This window comes from Colletotrichum chrysophilum, assembly GCF_026319265.1.
Source record: "Colletotrichum chrysophilum strain AFK26 chromosome Unknown scaffold_6, whole genome shotgun sequence".
NCBI lineage: Eukaryota > Fungi > Ascomycota > Sordariomycetes > Glomerellales > Glomerellaceae > Colletotrichum > Colletotrichum chrysophilum.
The window spans coordinates 606,884-624,235 of NW_026517293.1; the positions used below are offsets into that span (position 1 = coordinate 606,884).

A 17,352-nucleotide genomic window follows, 5' to 3' on the forward strand; every position below is an offset into this window, starting at 1 on the left:
CGTTCTCTTTCTGAGCAGACGAGATCAAGTTAAATGGCTCATGAGTTAAATTGCCCTACGCCAAACATTCTTGTAGTCACACCCGGTGCCGGTACATGTGCTTTAGCCGGCCTCAGCCTATGTCTGTGCATGCGTAGAGAGGCGATGAGTTATGCATCAAATCGAAGGAACTACATTTCATCATAATGGGCTAAACTAGCGAAACGGAGATCGCAGACATGTCCTCTGGTTTAGGTGTTCAACCGTCAAAGATTTGGTTGGTTTTCACAAGTAAGGTGGTTTGGCAATTTGAAACAGTGATATTGGCAGCTCAAAATTCGCTGTATCAAGCCTGACAGCCTCGATTCCCTTCTTCCTTACTTTTCAACTACCTGTCGTCCTTATTTGCGGTGTTTTTCAATCATATGGACAAGAAGTTATGGCTTATGTGCAAAGTCCAGCGTGTCATCCAGGCTCACGCAACCCTGTAGGCATCATAAATGACGGTAGCTCCCAGCCTAGCACCGCTGCCAACCCACATGGCCGTGTTCACAACGCTCTTGTACCTCTCATCACCCGTCTCCATCTTCACATTCAGCCGGAAGCTGTACTCATCAGGCTTGACGTCGTTGGCGCGGGCAGGATCAAACAGCCTCTCCATGACGTCCCTCGGCCCGTAGCGCCAGCCCGTCGTCTTGACGGTGATGTACGCAGGCTCTGCGTCGTCCGTCTTCAGCAGGTACGACGTCTCGACGGCGGTGCTCAGGTCCTCGGCGACGACGATCTGGCTGTCCTGGCCGCCGGGGACGACGGTGCCGGTGCCCCACTTGGCCGTGAAGACGCCGCCGGAGAAGGAGATCCAGTTGCGCTTGCCGAACGGGCCGACGCCCACGGCGATGAGCGGGTTCAGGTCGACGACGATGCGGAAGTCGAGGTCCAGCTTGGGCACGGGCAGGGGGAAGGCTGCGCTGGTCAGGTTGGCGGGGAGGTTATCCTCGCGGAACGGAAGGTCCTTGCTGAGATGCTTCGGGTCAGCTGTGTTGCGTGTGTGTCTAAGCCACGTGGGTGGTGAGGAGATCTGAGATACCTCATTGTGAGATCAGATCTCGCAGTGCGATGTTGATATGTCTGCGCGGGAAGGCTGTGAGGAAGATCCTTGGACGGTGTGAGTTTAGTGGAGAAACAGCAAGCATTGAAGGCGGGTTCGGGCGCCGAACCTTGGGGATGGGGGCTAGCCTCTGGGATTTGGATAGGAGAAGCAGAGCCAATGTGAAGGAAAGAAACAGAAGGGATTTCAGAGACATTGAGTTTGCGAGATATCGTCACTGGAGTCGTGAAGGTGAAGCTTGGGTATCCATGAATGATTCCCCTCATGAGGGTGCGGTTTTATTAGCCCCGCCCCCGCAGTTGGAATCGGCGAAGACGCCGGCAGTTCGGGTCCGGATCTCGGGGAGGGGGTCTGATGAGATTCGGCGGATGCTAGGTCTCTTTCAACCGGCTTGCGCGTTGAAAGTGCATATCAAAATCTCCTCGTGGCTGACGGGTGAAGCTGTCGCCCCGAAGGATTGCAGTGCGCTCGCAAGTGCTCGCTGCATTTCGAGTCCGCAATTCAAGTAGCGTTGGTTACTCTAGCACGACGACTGCAGTACTTAAGCGTCGTGCTCACCGACCCTTGAAAAAGATCACCTTCTGGCCAGAGGCTCATCTGATGGCGAGTGCGACCATGTCACATGTAATCGAAGGCTTATCCGTCGCGCGAGTCGTCCAATCAGCTCAGTGCAGCAAGTGGCATCATGTAAGTGAGATGTTGCGATGCGTGTCACAGGGTCTCCCCTCATGTTCGACGGGAGAACATTTCGTTACCCCGAGGAGTTGGATTTGTTTTTTTTTTCTCTCCATCACTTTGTTTTTTCCCCTGGAGGTTTGGCGGCAGCCCAACAAAAGAGGGGACGGGGGACGGGGGATGGGGGCGGATGTGATCTGGGATTCCCCCGCGATGCATCTGGGAGGAGGCCCAGGCGAAGCACAGTTGGTCCAGCACAGTGGTTGCTTGCGGCGACGCTGGGCTGATGTCATGTTTTTTTCTGGGTTTGTGATCCCCTCCCGCCAAGGTGGACGTCCGTGGCCGATGTCCGTGGGTGCTGTTGAGTTGTTTGGTTGGACTTGGAAGTGTTTGTTGGCCACAGACGATGCCTGGTGAGATATCGAGAAGAGCAGGCCATCAAGTAAAACATGGAATGCCTTCTACCTTACCTGGTGAAGCACCTCGGGACGCAACGGCAAGGCGTCAGGTCACTCACATGGCACATGCATGTCTAAGTGTTTCTGGGCGACATCTTGTGATGGGACCCGGATGGCGCATTTGGCGTCATGAGTGCGGCTTATCGATAAGAGCTCTGCTATCGGGCCAATGGGAAGCCAAGGAGACTCGGAGAGTGGGCAGGTGCAGGGACCACGAACCCCCACAGCAAGCAGCATGCGCCTGCCACCTGCCGCCCAGTGCCACCGGTCCATTCTTGCCTTCCCTCCTGAGAGATGAGACAGAGAGAAAATAAGCAAGCAGGCAGGGAGTACCTTTCAGGTTGCTAGAGGACAGGACTACCTGCCTGCCTGCCTGCCTGCCTGCCTGTTGCTGCCTCGCAGTCGCCATCCAGAAGGAGGAATCCGAACGCGACCACCACTTCCAGATCAAGTGGATCCCCAATACCCAATCATATGCGACCTCAGGTAAGCAGGGGAGTAGCGGCATCACAAGCTTCATGCAATCAGAGCTGAGAAAGATGAAGATGAATCCACCCAAGGGAAAAAATGACTGGACCCCTGACAGGGGCCTCTTTATCTGTTTCTTCCATCTGTTCCTTCCATCCATCCTTTTGGGGGGCCTGGTGCTTTTGGTAGGCAGTCAGTGACAGTGACTCTTTTGGCCCAGGGCAGTGTCAAATGTTCACGGGTGTGGTTAGCCCAGGACTAAGGCATCTGCACCTGCATCTGCATCTGCACCAGCAGCAAACAGACTGCACCCGGCCAAAGGTACCTCAGACAAGTGAGGTTAGCCACTTGCTTTTCCCTTTCCCTTGTCTTTCCCTCCTCCCCTTTGGTGCACTTGCGAATGAACGAGCCAGATGCAGATGCAGATGCAGCAACAGATGCAGGTGAACAGACGGGTCTGACGCGCCACCCCTTCCACTGTTCCCTGGGCCTGTCCTCTTCCCACCTACACTACGGATACCTTACCTCAGGTGCTGTGCTCACCAGTTCCTGCCATTCCCATTCGCCTCATCTCCAGCTTGTCTGGTTACATTGCATGCTGAGGTGTTCTTGTTCTTGTTCAGTCCTGGGGTATTTGGACTCGTCTGCCTTCACAGCTACAAGTCCTCATCCACTCTGGTTCACATTTGCATCCATATCCACATCCCCAGCCCAGCATCCATGATCCTCGCTACTTGCTGCTGGTAGCCTAGACGACAAGTTACAACCCCAAAAGTCCATAGTTCCAGAGTCCGGCAGACACGGATCCCATCCGTCATCAGCCATCAACCATCTACCACAGTACCTCCCTCGCTCACACACCTTTCTTTCTACCTCTTACCACTTTACTATCTACCTACCTTACCTGCCAACTCAACCTACCCTGCCTTTAACTCCATCTTAATTGAATTATCCTTTTGCCTCTCTGCTACCTAACCCTTTTAACTTGTCCGTTTGTTTGTATCAACATCTGTTCTGCTCTGCTCCGCTTCTATCCATCCACACCGAGACCTTGATTGTCGACCAAACCTTGCCTACCTTACCTCGCCCTACCGTCACCGTACCCAGCCGCCTCCCACCCGAGGCTGCTTGTCCCGACTGCTTAGCCTCGCCGTCTCATCTGCAACCTTCCCCGAGCTCGAACCTTATCATCGCCGCCCGAATGTCCCCGCTGTAACCAACAATCTCCCCTCTCCCCCCGCTGTGCGACGCCTTCGCAGCGATACCTCTTGGCCGTTGACGCCGACCGACCGTCCTTCCCGCCCTCCGCCATCGACAACCCGGAGGAGGCGTCGAACGATCTTCTGGCCTACCTTGTGCTACCGACGCGCCCTTTCCCTCAGCCAAGCGCAAACTCAGCCGTCGCCATGCCGCCGCCCGTTCCAGCTGGTGCCCAGAGCATCAGCTTCGGCGAAGAGGACGTCACGAAACGGGTCGTCAAGAAGCTCCAGAAGAAGCGCCACGAGCCGCAAACACCCACCATGGAGCTGCCAGAAAGGTTGAAGGAGGGCGACGATGCTGCCGAGGAGGATCTGATTCCTGCCCAAGGCCCGCCCATGTTCATGAACATGAACCAGTCCATCTTTGGCCTCATTGCCGCCGCCGGCTCCCGCGTCGATTTCCACGACCGCTTCGAGTCCAGCGACGAAGAGAGTGGCGACGACGACGACCGCCATCACACACAAGACGGCGGTAACGACGACCGACCTCACCACGGCCTCTTCCTCCACCGCAAACAGCGCCGGCGCAACGACGAGCCCGACGTCGCAAAGACGACCGTCTTGAAAAAGGACTCTTCCAGCAAGAGCGAGAAACACAAGCGCAAGATCTCCGGCCACAAGCTGCTCCGATCCTTGCCGGCGCTTCCCCGGTTGCCGCGACACAAGTCCAAGAAGGAGTCGCCCAAGCTGGAGCCACCTTCCGAAGAAGCCAGCGACGCTTCCGAAGCCTCTCCGTCCCAGGAGCAGGCCGACGACACAAGAGACGACGAGGATGGTCCGCGACTTGCCCCAGTCATGAGCCGCATGCTTGAGGCCAAGGCCGAGATGTCCATGAGACCCAGCTTCGATGTAGAGCGCCGCTCCAGCGACCAACTGACATACAGCGATTCTGCCGATAGCAGCGGCACCGCTTTGGCCCGTCGCCTCCAGGACATTTTCGAGTTTGACCATCCCGAGTCTGTTATTGAAGGTGGGTTTACCGTGTCGTCTTGCCGGTTGCGCGCCTTGCTGATTCTTGGCAGAGTATCCTTGCTGGTTGCTCCAGAGTGTACTGCTCCAGGGCTACATGTACATCACGGCGAAGCATATTTGTTTCTACGCCTACTTGCCCAAGAAAGCGGTTTGTTGACCCTGATCCCCCTGCTTTTAGCGGTTGAGATTAACGATGCGACCAGCACGAGGTCGTGAAATCGGGCTATTTATCCAAGAGCGGCAAGCGCAACCCCAAGTACAACCGGTACTGGTTCCGTCTCAAGGGCGACGTTCTCGCATACTACAAGGATCCTTCCAACCTCTACTTCCCCCATGGCCAGATCGATCTTCGGTACGGTATTTCCGCTAGCGTGACGGACAAGAAGGACGGCTTGAACTTCACTGTGGTTACCCACCACCGGACCTACTACTTCAGAGCCGACAGCGCGCCGAGCGCAAAGGAATGGGTCAAGAGTCTCCAGAGGGTCATCTTCCGTTCGCACAACGAGGGCGATAGCGTCAAGATCTCGCTGCCCATCGAGAATGTCATTGATATTGAAGATACGCAGATGCTCGAGTTCGCCGATACGTGCAAGATCCGCGTCATTGACAACGACGAGACGTACGCCATAGACGAGTACTTCTTCTCCTTCTTCAGCTTCGGCAAGGACGCTATCAGCGTTCTCAAGATCCTCATCGAAGACGCGTCCTCCAACGCAAAGGATGCGGCGCGACTCAAGGCCCAGCAGGAGGAGGAAAGGCAATTGCCGGCGCCATCTGCCCGCAGCTCTATGAGTGGTAGCAGAAGAGCCATTGCCCCGCCCAAGCTCAAGACGACCAAGCTCCCCGAAGCTGTCAGGGCAACCCTTTCGCCCTTGTCGACTCACAGCCCTTCTGCTCTCAGCCCGCGGGCCAGTATGGATGCTTCGCGGACCAGCTTCGACGCATTCAGGGGCTTCCGGCGCAGGAGCTTGGACTTGTCGACCATCATTCGGGATTCCTCTCCTCGCAGGAGCTTCAGCGGCAACCGGCGGTCCATGAGCCGAAACCGTTTGGACGAGAACCGCCGAGCACCGCACAAGCAAGGCTCCACGGACTCTTATGTACAGTCATCGATGGAGGATCCCAGCTTTTCTGGCATGGTCGCATCATCCAACGAGGACCCTTCCGCAAGCCAGATCCTGCGCGGTAGCGATGTCTTCCAGAACCCCACAATGCGCCGTTCAGCCTCAGCTTCTCGCACCGAGCTCGACAAGCAGCAGCGTCGCGAACACAAGAGCCCCCCTGCATTGGCGGCCTACAGCGGCCAGCATGCTGCGACGACCGGATCTATTCAAGATGGCGACAAGCCGCCGGCAACTCCGACTTTGCAAAGCATTACGAAGATGGGCGGTTTTCCCCTGCAGCGAGTTGGGGCCTTCGCCCAGTACCTGAATAGCACCAGCGGTAAGCTAGGCTCGATGCTCGCTACGGAGTCTATGGGTTACGTGGAGAAGGTGTCTGGAATGTGGCGAGGTGGCCGAAAGCATTACGATGCCCCCCCTGAAATCAAGACAGATGACGAGGATCTGTACGAGGATGCGGAGGGCAAGATCCAGACATCCATGGATCGCTTCCGCGCCCACTTCGCCCTGCCTGAGACGGAGAAGCTGCAAGCCACATACTTTGGCTACATCTTGCGGGTTCTGCCACTCTATGGCAAGATCTACATTAGCGACAAGTCCTTTTGCTTCAGGAGCCTGCTGCCTGGAACCCGGACAAAGCTTATTCTGCCGCTCAAGGACATTGAGAATGTTGACAAGGAGAAGGGCTTCAGATTTGGCTACTCGGGCTTGGTCGTTGTCATTCGCGGCCATGAAGAAGTCTTCTTCGAATTTGGCCAAGCCGAGATCAGAGACGATTGCGCCGTCACACTGCTGCAGAGCCTGGAGACCACTCGTTATCTGCGAGAGACGGGAGACTTGGACTTGGATGAGAAAGAAGACGAAGAGAACGCCATGGCCGAGCGCGACGCCCTGAAGGAAGCCCGTCAAGTCGAGGAGTACAATGACCACGAATTGCGGATGCCGAAGCAGAGCTCCAACATCCGCGACGCGCCAACGATTCTCTTCGACGATCCTAAGGCGTCTTTCCTCAACTTCAAGCCTCCCCACGCGCTCAAGATCACCTGCTTGACTATCGGTTCCAGAGGCGATGTGCAGCCTTACATCGCGCTGTGCAAGGGTCTTCTCGCGGAGGGCCACAAGCCTCGCATTGCAACGCATGCCGAATTTCAGGGCTGGATCGAGAGTCACGGTATCGAGTTTGCCAAGGTCGACGGCGACCCGGGTGAGTTGATGAGACTTTGCATTGAGAACGGCACCTTCACCTGGGCCTTTTTGAGAGAGGCAAACTCCATGTTCAGAGGCTGGCTGGATGAGTTGCTGGTGTCAGCGTGGGAGGCTTGCCAAGGATCCGACCTTCTCATTGAGAGCCCCAGCGCCATGGCCGGCATTCACATCGCTGAGAAGTTGTCCATTCCCTACTTCCGCGCCTTCACCATGCCGTGGACCCGAACCAGAGCCTACCCTCACGCATTCGTCATGCCAGAATACAAGATGGGTGGTGCGTACAACTACATGACTTATGTCATGTTTGACAACATTTTCTGGAAAGCAACGGCTCATCAAGTCAACCGATGGCGCAACAACACGTTGAAGTTGCCCAACACCAACCTGGAGAAGATGCAGCCTAACAAGGTGCCTTTCCTCTACAACTTCTCCGAGTATGTGGTAGCACCGCCTCTGGACTTTTCAGACTGGATCCGCGTCACTGGCTATTGGTTTTTGGACGAGGGATCAGATTGGAAGCCGCCTCAGGAGCTCACCGACTTCATCGCCAAGGCACGGGCGGACGAGAAGAAGCTTGTCTACGTCGGTTTCGGTTCCATAATTGTGAACGACACGGCAAAGATGACGCAGGAGGTAATTGATGCTGTGCTCAAGGCGGATGTCCGCTGCATTCTGTCCAAGGGTTGGTCGGATCGCATCAAGCAAGGCGACGATACTGGTCCGGTGAAGGAAGAGCCGGTCATGCCGCCGGAGATTCATGTCATCAAGAGTGCACCCCACGACTGGCTGTTCTCCCAGATTGATGCGGCCGCCCACCACGGTGGTTCTGGCACCACCGGCGCCAGCTTGCGGGCCGGCATTCCCACGATCATCCGACCCTTCTTTGGCGACCAGTTCTTCTTCGGCAGTAGAGTGGAGGACATCGGCGTCGGCATTTGCTTGAAGAAATGGGGTGCCATTTCTTTTGCTCGTGCGTTGTGGGAGGCGACACATAACGACCGTATGATTGTGAAGGCTCGTGTGCTTGGCGAGCAGATTCGCAGTGTAAGTGAGCTCGCAGCCGGATGTGGCCAAGTTGATGCTGACAAACAATCAGGAAAACGGTGTGGAAACTGCTATTCAGTGCATCTACCGAGATATGGAGTACGCGAAGAGCCTGATCAAGCGCAAGGCTGGCAAGAACGCCCACGTCGAGCCGGACGATGACGAGGAGTCAGCTGAGGAGAGTTGGACGTTCATAGGAAAAGATGAGCCGGACCCCGACATGACGACAAAGAAGCTGTCAGATATGGGAGCGCTTCCCGGGGCGTCGGACTCGAAGCCGCTGGGCACCCGGGCCCTCAAGTCCCCCTCGGCGCAGCCGGTTGCTTAGGAAGTCGACCACGGTGCTTTGAGGGAGGCTTTGCTGGACGCTACCCCGCCAGCTTCTCCCAGCAAATTCGGCGAGGGCGAGTGGGAGTGGGAGTATTTCTGGTGAGTATTCATGGGTTGATCACGACGACCAAGGACAGGACAAATTGGCGTTTAGGCCTAGACAATCAGGGGGATTGGTTGCTTTTTTTCTGGTTTGGCGTCTAGGGGATCAGGACTGACGACTGATTGTTTCTTTGGTGATGGTGAGACGAAGAGGCACTGGGGACATGGCATGGCACTGATACTCATGGATAGAGAGTACATTAATACTCGATCATGACTTTACTGTTTTAAACCCGTTTGATGGCATTCTCCATTGTTGAAAATCTCGAGGCTGCACATGACCTTGATGTATAGCCCTTGATAATGTTGTGCAGCAAAACCATGTCGACTTCAAGATGAAACCGACAGCTTTTGCTCAATATGTTCAATGTGTGTTGAAGTAATATTCTTGACTTGATGCGAGGCCCTGAATGCAATTACACGCCTTTATTTGGCATTTATTGGCCACGTAGACGTAGATTTTGGGATACACGTTGGTTAGAGACATTAACCTTTTAGCATCCTCCAGGCCATCTGAGCATGATTTGACCTTCGATGCCTTCTAGACAGGTAATTATGAGTTGAAGAATAGTTGTTATTGATTAGTTACCTAGGAAAAGTCACGATATGTCAGCGAAATTCTCCTTGTTGCTCGTCTCTCACGCCACATGGATGCAGCAATCCGGGGCTGTGGGGAACGGAGCCGAGATCTCGATAGGGCAATCCATAAGCCATCAAAGGGTGGGAGGGTCCGAGAGGATCTGGGGCAGTGGGATGCTTTTTGACTGTTGACGAGATCAGGAGATGGTGGGGAGGGAAGGCTGCTCATGTGAGAGGGCAAGTTCACGCCACCACCCATGGAAGAAGAGTCATGGATGCAGGTGGTGTTGGGCTAAGCCAGGCACCACAGCTGACTGAGCTTGACCCCGGATGTGGTGGATGGGCAGATGAGGAGGAGTCCTCTTTGGAGCTCTCATGACAGCGGCTGGTGCTCTTGATCTCAATGGAAAGCAAGCGTTCATTGTCATGATGATAAAGAGAAGATGCAGGCAGGTCTTCACAGCTTCCAAGAGCTGGGTCTTTGATGGGTGTGATGAAGTGCACGTGACCCATGATGGGTGCCGTTACATGATGACGGCGGCAATGGTTGGTTGTGTGACTGAGTGAGTGAGTGAGTGAGTGGTGGAGGTGGTGGAGAGGGGCAGCAATGCAATGAGCATGGATACTGGGGGATCTCACAGCAACAGCAAGAGCTCCTGCAGCTGTGCAGCAGTGGGCAGCAGGAGGAGTACTCAGCTTCAGTCAACCTAGGTCAAGGGCAGGGTGTGGAGGAGGAATTGGCAGGGATCACCAGTCGACCACTTGGCGGCGGCTGGTGCCATCAGCTCGACAGGCGGCTGGGTGCTACGGCAGGTACAAATAGGCCAGAGCATCCCACTCTTTCAGAAGGGGGTGGCACGGCTGATAGTGGTTGCCCTTTTCCCTCTAGGTGCTTTCCTGGTTCTTCCCTTGGCCTGAGTGACGCTACTTTGCCGCCACGCGACGTGTACCCTGCCTCGTTTGTACCGGTACCTCTCTTGAGCGTGTCTTATCCATCATCACCAACACCACTGCCCGTCGCCCATCCATCACACCACAGCTCACCACCACGACAACCACCAGTCAAGCTGGACACCGTACAAAAGCCAGAGCATCTACTTCTCCGACATCAGCTCGGCTCATCAACCATTGAGTCGCTTTGCAGTACCGTCAACCACTTGCAGCTCTTACGATACATATCCCTTTCGTGTTCTCACCTTGGCAACACATCGGAGCCCGATCACCGAAGACGCCGAGGTAACAAAAGGAAACGAGAACTTTCATTCAGGTCAACTGCTCAGTCAGTGTCACGGTACCGTGTGCCTTGCCTACCTTAGACCTAAGCTTCCCAAGGTGCACCCTAACCTAGGGAGCCACTCGGCACTCGTTGAAGCTGTGCCCCATATCACCGACGGAGCGCATAACGGTCCGAGCGTCTCCCGGAACAACCAGTCTCCGGATCTCCGGCTCTCCTGGTCCGTGCTCTTACCGCGACACCCGACCCCACCCCGCAACGCCTGGACTCGCCGGTTGGCCCTTCCTTACCGGACCTCACCTAGGTTGCCTTACCTACCCTTTCCGTTTGCAGACTGCGTCACGCAGCAGCACGCTCCAGCAAGGCAGACCCACCTGTCCTCCGCCATCTAGCGTGAGGTACCTTACCTGCATCCACAATCCGTCCAGGTCCAGACGCCTCCACCACCAGAAATCCGAAGCTCCAACTCTTCCACCATCCAACGACACAACACCTTCGACAAGAAGCAAACGCCCGGCTCGGAAATACACGAGCCAGAGCAATCAACCATCCGCCCAACTATTTGCGACAGCAGCACCTGTCGTTGTTCAAACGCACATTTTCGTCCAATTGCGTCATCCGTCGCCAAAGTCAATTGCGCCGCAAGACACCCAAGAGTTCAGACCTCGACCCGGCTGGGTTCTCCAACTCGTCCCGAACTCCCGCGCCTATTCACCTGCCATCTCTCTCTCCCATATTCAGAACAAGTCAACTCGAAAACCACTGTTCCTGTTAACCGCGCACTGTCGCGCAACGCTCCAGAGCTGTTCTGCCTGTTGCGTTTCTTCCACTCGACGCGCACAGCTTAGGGGCCATGGGATTGGAGACATCACCGGCACCTTCTTTGACCGCGACTGGGGGAGTCCCTTTAGGTTAGTCGTTGAACTTGCTTTTCAATCCCGCCTTTGCCGTCGTCATTGCATTGCGAACTATCCCATCGTCGCTCCCTTCAGACTGGCACCCACCTCCCCTCGACCCACGCCCTCACCCTGTGCACGCGTCTTATACCACCAACGGAGCTGACTTTTACCTTTTCTTCGCAACAGACTTTTAACTAGTCCTCCCAGTTAGCAACCCACCGCCATGGGTAAGCTACTATCTCTCGGCGCGCGCTTGCGCTACCCGATTACAATCACAAAAATTCTCAAGAAACCCGGCGACGCTGTCGCAAAACAAGAGAGCGTCCTTGAATATTCATTCAAGTGGATGCGCGAGGTCGGCGACCCCATCGCCGGCAACACATGGCAGGAGGAGGAGACAACAGTCGTCGGCTGGGACAGTCCTGCCGAGGGCACCATCAAGGAATGGCGCCTCAAGGAGGGCATGACCTTCACACGCGACGCGCCATGCATGGTTGTCGAGGAGGCCTGCTCTCACGAGATCCAGTTCCAGGGCCTCTGCGCCATTTGCGGCAAGGACATGACCGAGGTGAACTGGGCCAGCGACCAGCGCGATACCCAGCGCGCCACCATCAATATGACACACGACCAGACTGGCCTCATGGTCAGCGGCGACCTCGCTGCGCGCGCCGAGCACGATACCCAGAAGCGCCTGCTCCGCCAACGCAAGCTCAGCCTTGTCGTGGATCTCGACCAGACCATTATCCACGCTTGCATCGAACCTACCGTCGGCGAATGGATGGAGGACCCGACAAATCCCAACTACAACGCCGTCAAGGACGTCAAGAAGTTTCAACTGAATGACGAGGGGCCCAGAGGCGTGGTCACATCAGGCTGCTGGTACTATATCAAGATGCGACCTGGGTTGAAGGAGTTCCTCGAGAAGATATCAGAACTGTACGAACTCCATGTGTACACCATGGGAACTCGTGCGTATGCGATGAACATCGCCCAGATCGTCGACCCCGATAGGAAACTGTTCGGCAACCGAGTAATCAGCCGTGACGAGAACGGAAGCATGATATCAAAAAGTCTCCAGCGCCTGTTCCCGGTTAACACCAACATGGTGGTCATCATCGACGACAGAGCCGATGTGTGGCCCCGGAATAGACCAAACCTGATCAAGGTCGTCCCTTACGACTTCTTCAGGGGCATCGGTGACATCAACTCGAGCTTTTTGCCCAAGCGTCAAGACATTCTCCCCGCGCCTGCCGACCCCGAAGTCAAGCCCACCCCAATTGCACCCGCGCCCGAGGTGAAGACAAACGGCAAAGTATCGGCCATCGACGAGTTGGTCAGCATGAGCAGCGGGGAGGATAAGGCCTTGCAAGCCGCGCAGACAGAGCAGCAGGAAAAGTCTTTGGAGCAGCAGATCAAGGACCGCCCTCTACTCCACATGCAAGAGCAGCTGGATAAGGAAAGCGAAGAGAAGGAGAAGGCGACACAGGAGACTGAAGATGGCGAGCACATTATGATAGTGCAACACCGATCGCAGGTTCTCCGCGACGACGACGCGGAGCTGATTTACCTACAGCAACATCTCACTCGTCTCCATGAGAGATTCTACAAGGAGTACGACGAGAAGCGTGCAGCCGCGCCCCAGCAGTCAACCCCTCCTAAGAAGAAGAGCGAGGAGACCGTCGACCTTGCCGCTGTTCCCGATGTAGGATATGTCCTGGACACGATGAAGGCGTCAACGCTTGAAGGCACCACGATTGTGTTGTCTGGCCTGGTTCCTCTGGGTGTTGATGTCCTGCAGTCCGAAATCGGAATTCAAGCCATGAGCTTTGGCGCCCAAATTCAGACCAAGGTGTCGCCCAAGGTAACACATCTAGTCATCTCAACATCGCGGCCACGCACACAAAAGGTACGCCAGGCGGCGAGGATTTCCAGCATCAAAATCGTGAGCCAGAACTGGCTGTCTGATTGCTTGAGCCAATGGCATCGCCTTGACGAGACACCATACCTTGTCGAAGTCCATCCCGCAGACCGAAGGCACATTGCTGCCCCAGGAACGACCGACGCCGATATGGTATCTGACGTGGATGGTGAAGATCAATCAAAACCGCACCTCACCATCATTGACGAGACCGGGGAGCAGCGCATCCTTGAAGAAGACGACGATGCATCAGACGAAGATGAGGGCGATGCTGGACAGGATGCAGGCGAGGAGAACCTGCTGCCTGAATTCGAGGATGGCCAACTCAGCCCAATAGACGGTCTCAAAACTTTCGACTGGGAGGGTGTCGATGATGAGATGAAGGAATTCTTGGGCAGTGACGACGACAGCTCAGACGCCGACACGGAGAGCCGTAGCGGAGACACGGAGTCTGGCGATGAACTACCCTCGTCTCAGCAGTCGAGCAATTCAGCCGGTGGCACGAAGAGAAAGGCCGTAGACGATGACAACGCGTCAGATGAAGGCGGCAGTGCACTCTCCAAGAAGCAGCGAGTGGCCAAGAGCCGGGGCGCTTCGAAGCTGAGCTCGGTGAGGACGCCAAATGCAGACGACAACGAATCAAGTAGTCTGCCGACACCGCAGGTTACAGGCGACGAGGAGGATGTTTCCCTCGTGCCGGACGGAGGAGTGAACCTGGACCATGGGGCTGATTTTGACGAGGACGATCTCGAGGCGGACTTGGAAGCTGAGCTGTTGGCGGCTGGGGAAGATTAGCGAGTTCTGTTCAAAATTTTATCGATGAGATGCATATAAGACAACACGGCAACTGGAGGATCCTCGCAGAGGTGGAAAAGTCGGTTGGCTATGGTTCATTCGGTTTATACCCAGCCTTTTTTCCATTGGCGATGCATGGCAAGGAGTTGAGACGTGCAAATATCTGTAGGGGGATTTATGGTTACAGTGTGGATTTGGGATTTCAAATAGACAGCCAGATGCACAGTCGGCAGCGGGCGGTATTTGCATCACGGCCTAAGCTAGTTCAAAATTCAGCAAGACTAAAATGCATTCTCCCGTCTTCTCTAATCGAATGAAAGTCACAGTGAGAGGTGCTTCATTGTTGAGGGGCAGTCATCTCGGCCAACACAGGGTGAGCTTCGGTGTACACCCTCTGGTGGGGCATCACCGACAACCTTACATAATCCCGGCCAATCGAGCGAATCACAATCGACCCGAAAACAATCACCTCAGGCACCCTCAGCCAGGCCAAAGCTTGACCCAGAATCTCGAGCTCGACCGACGTCAACCAACGCAGCCCACCACCCCCAGACGGACCGACACCGGTGTACATCGTAAGCCTCTCGAACGAGCCGAACCGAAGCCTGCCAATTGACTCCCACTCGCACGAAGGGGCAATTGAACGAGGGACGACGACGCCCCCGCGAAAACTATAACCCACCGCAACCACACACTTATCGATTGAGCGCAGCCGACCGCGAAAGGTCGGTAGGACTGATTGAAGGATGCCTCAGGACATGCCCCCCGTTGGCGGCTACCAGGCCGTGCAGTACAAGGTGAGTGGAATTGCTGGAAGGAGGCAGGTGATGCAATGCCAAGGTGGGAGAGCCGGAAGAGGGGGATGGCGGATGCGATGGGACGGTATCGGACTGGCAAGAGGAGGCATTTGAGGAGTTGTTCGCCGCTGGAGTCAGATTGTCAGGGTTGGGGAGCGTCCTACGGAGTTGCGGGCTCGGAGCCAGGAACGGAGGCATTTGGAGCAGCATCGAGGGAGAATCGCGGACACGCAGAGGACTGTACGCTGACTGCTTGTCTCCGAATAGCGCAACCTGCCCTCCCGCGGTTTCCGCCCCGGCACCATGTTGCTCGGTATGGGACTCGTGATGGGATACGGATGGTACCACCTGATCAAGGGTATCCGGGAAGCCAAGTACGTTGCGACACTTTTCCCCCCTTGAATCCACAAGGACGACCTCGCCCAAGCTGTTGAACGGTACCGACACTGTGTTTCACGGGTGGTTGGATATCTTTCGACAAGGGCATATATCATGCACAAAATCCCCGCCAAAAAGACGGAAATGCTGACGGCGTATGCGCAACAGCGAGCTCGCGAGAGAGAAGATGTGGGCGCGCATCCACCTCATCCCGCTCCTCCAGGCCGAGGAGGACCGTGATCAGATCCGCAGGTATTACGCCGACCAGGCGAGAGAGAAGGAGCTGCTCGGCGAGAACACCAAGGTCTACCACAACGACAGGTATGTCCATCACTCAGCAATGCCCCTAAGGGGTGTAAGAGAATATGAGGAGATGCTAATGAGGATATGCTACAGATTTGTCCGTCCTACCTTTGCTGTTGTGCCGCAAAACAAGTCTTAAACGGCGAGGGAAGTGTGAAGGAAGTATGATGAGGTGGAAATGGGCTGGCTAGAGCTGGCGTGTACATATGATTCCTTTTCGAGACGGAGAGAATCGAGATGACTTGTTGAATCACGTGGAATACCATGTCCCGAGTGAGATGATCGTGGCGGGTATCCGACCGCGGTCATGATCGAACTGGGACTGAGCTGGCGGACTCCTCACCAAGTGCCAAGTCCCCCCGAGCAGAGCAAAAATTCAGTGAAGCGCAGGGGACCGATGCGAGAGGGGGCAGGCTGAGGGCTCAAAAAGCAAGTCTAAGACCTGACTAGTCGATTTCTTGAACATGGCTGTCGTAACAATGGTCGAACGTATTCGAGCCGTTCAATCAGTGCCATTCAAAGCCAAGCCTCCTGTCATCACCGAAGTCTCGTGCCTTTTGAGGCCCTCGTCATCTTGTCGTATGTTCTGAAACCTGACGCGCTCGTCTGACCCCTGTAGACGCGCCGATGGGCATCATGTCGGTTCGTAAAATAGCCCCAGCTCCATGCATCGACGAGTGTCTTAGGACGTTCTGGGGCCGCAGAGACTTGTAATAGTCGCTAGGGAGTGATGCGTGCTTGGAGGCTGGATATCAAAGCTGCACGTCTACGACGCTCAAGATATTCCTTGCTGGGAGTCGTCCCGAACTTGAGCTTGTGCAAAGGTGTCGAATGCCTACGAAGCAGGCTTGCAACGTTCTGATGGGCTTCGTATGACTACACTGAGCCCTGTCACCGGCAACGTACTCCTACATGGGATCGGATATTGACGGGCTTCGATCTCCAAGAGCTTCTACGCTTTATGAGTATACTATCTGCAATAGTTACCGTCATGGCTCTTATAATGTTAGAGGATTTGGTCGGTGATGAAATTGGCGTCGGAAATCGTTGGCACCTCTTCCTATCGCGGCAACCACATAGACACGGCGGCCGTTTGAGCTCTCTATATGCTACACAGATTGAGATTATCAATTACATAATTGGCATACAAATAAAATGGTCTGATGTATTAGATCAAGTTGCTGATCAGAAGACATCAGTCCAAGGATATCGTCCGCTTTTCGTCCAAGGCACCGATGCTAGGCATCTCGTTCGTCAGCTCTTGATCCTAGCCTTTCGCATTGAAAACAAAATGTAATTTCAACGTGAGTCACCAACATAAAACCAGCTTGGTTATGCTATCTTTTCCTGTGATATTTGTCCGTCTGGAACTCGTCTGACACAGGTGGAGAGTCCGTTCTCGCCAACCGAACGATGTCATATGCTGCCCGACTACACCTTCCTGGCCAAGATCTTTTGGAAGGATTTCTCTGTAGTATCTCGTTTAAGACGTTCGTACGGTATGCCATCCAGCTCTGGAGAGCAACAGTGTTCACTTTCTGACGAGACGTGGCGAAAAGTGGCGCTGGGAAGCGGACATGGGTGCACAGTATGTTCAAAACCCGCTCTACTGACTTATATCTTTCGCATATGAACTGACCGCCCATTGGAATAAGAATCCCAGGTCTATTGGGTCATACTGGCTATGACGCCCGGGGACTAACATATGAGTCCCGGAAGCTATC

General features: G+C 55.1%; 4 protein-coding genes across 4 annotated transcripts; 3 read left to right on the plus strand and 1 right to left on the minus strand.

The window, feature by feature from the left end:
• Window positions 1-454: 454 nt before the first annotated feature.
• On the minus strand, window positions 455-1,071 carry COL26b_001491 (uncharacterized protein; the record flags this gene model as incomplete). Its single annotated transcript, XM_053174439.1, has 2 exons — window positions 455-995; window positions 1,067-1,071. 2 exons carry the CDS (start codon window positions 1,069-1,071, stop codon window positions 455-457), a joined length of 546 nt encoding a protein of 181 aa, XP_053041749.1.
• A 3,023-nt stretch (window positions 1,072-4,094) lies between these two features.
• On the plus strand, window positions 4,095-8,621 carry ATG26 (Sterol 3-beta-glucosyltransferase; the record flags this gene model as incomplete). The annotated part of the gene is made up of 4 exons (XM_053174440.1): window positions 4,095-4,917; window positions 4,970-5,067; window positions 5,123-8,293; window positions 8,346-8,621. The coding sequence occupies 4 exons, from the start codon at window positions 4,095-4,097 to the stop codon at window positions 8,619-8,621; spliced, it is 4,368 nt and encodes a 1,455-aa protein (XP_053041750.1).
• A 3,039-nt stretch (window positions 8,622-11,660) lies between these two features.
• COL26b_001493 (uncharacterized protein) lies at window positions 11,661-14,150 on the plus strand (the record flags this gene model as incomplete). The annotated part of the gene is made up of 1 exon (XM_053174441.1): window positions 11,661-14,150. One exon carries the CDS (start codon window positions 11,661-11,663, stop codon window positions 14,148-14,150), a length of 2,490 nt encoding a protein of 829 aa, XP_053041751.1.
• A 1,100-nt stretch (window positions 14,151-15,250) lies between these two features.
• Window positions 15,251-15,767, plus strand: COL26b_001494 (uncharacterized protein; the record flags this gene model as incomplete). The annotated part of the gene is made up of 3 exons (XM_053174442.1): window positions 15,251-15,321; window positions 15,494-15,646; window positions 15,722-15,767. The coding sequence occupies 3 exons, from the start codon at window positions 15,251-15,253 to the stop codon at window positions 15,765-15,767; spliced, it is 270 nt and encodes an 89-aa protein (XP_053041752.1).
• Window positions 15,768-17,352: the final 1,585 nt, after the last annotated feature.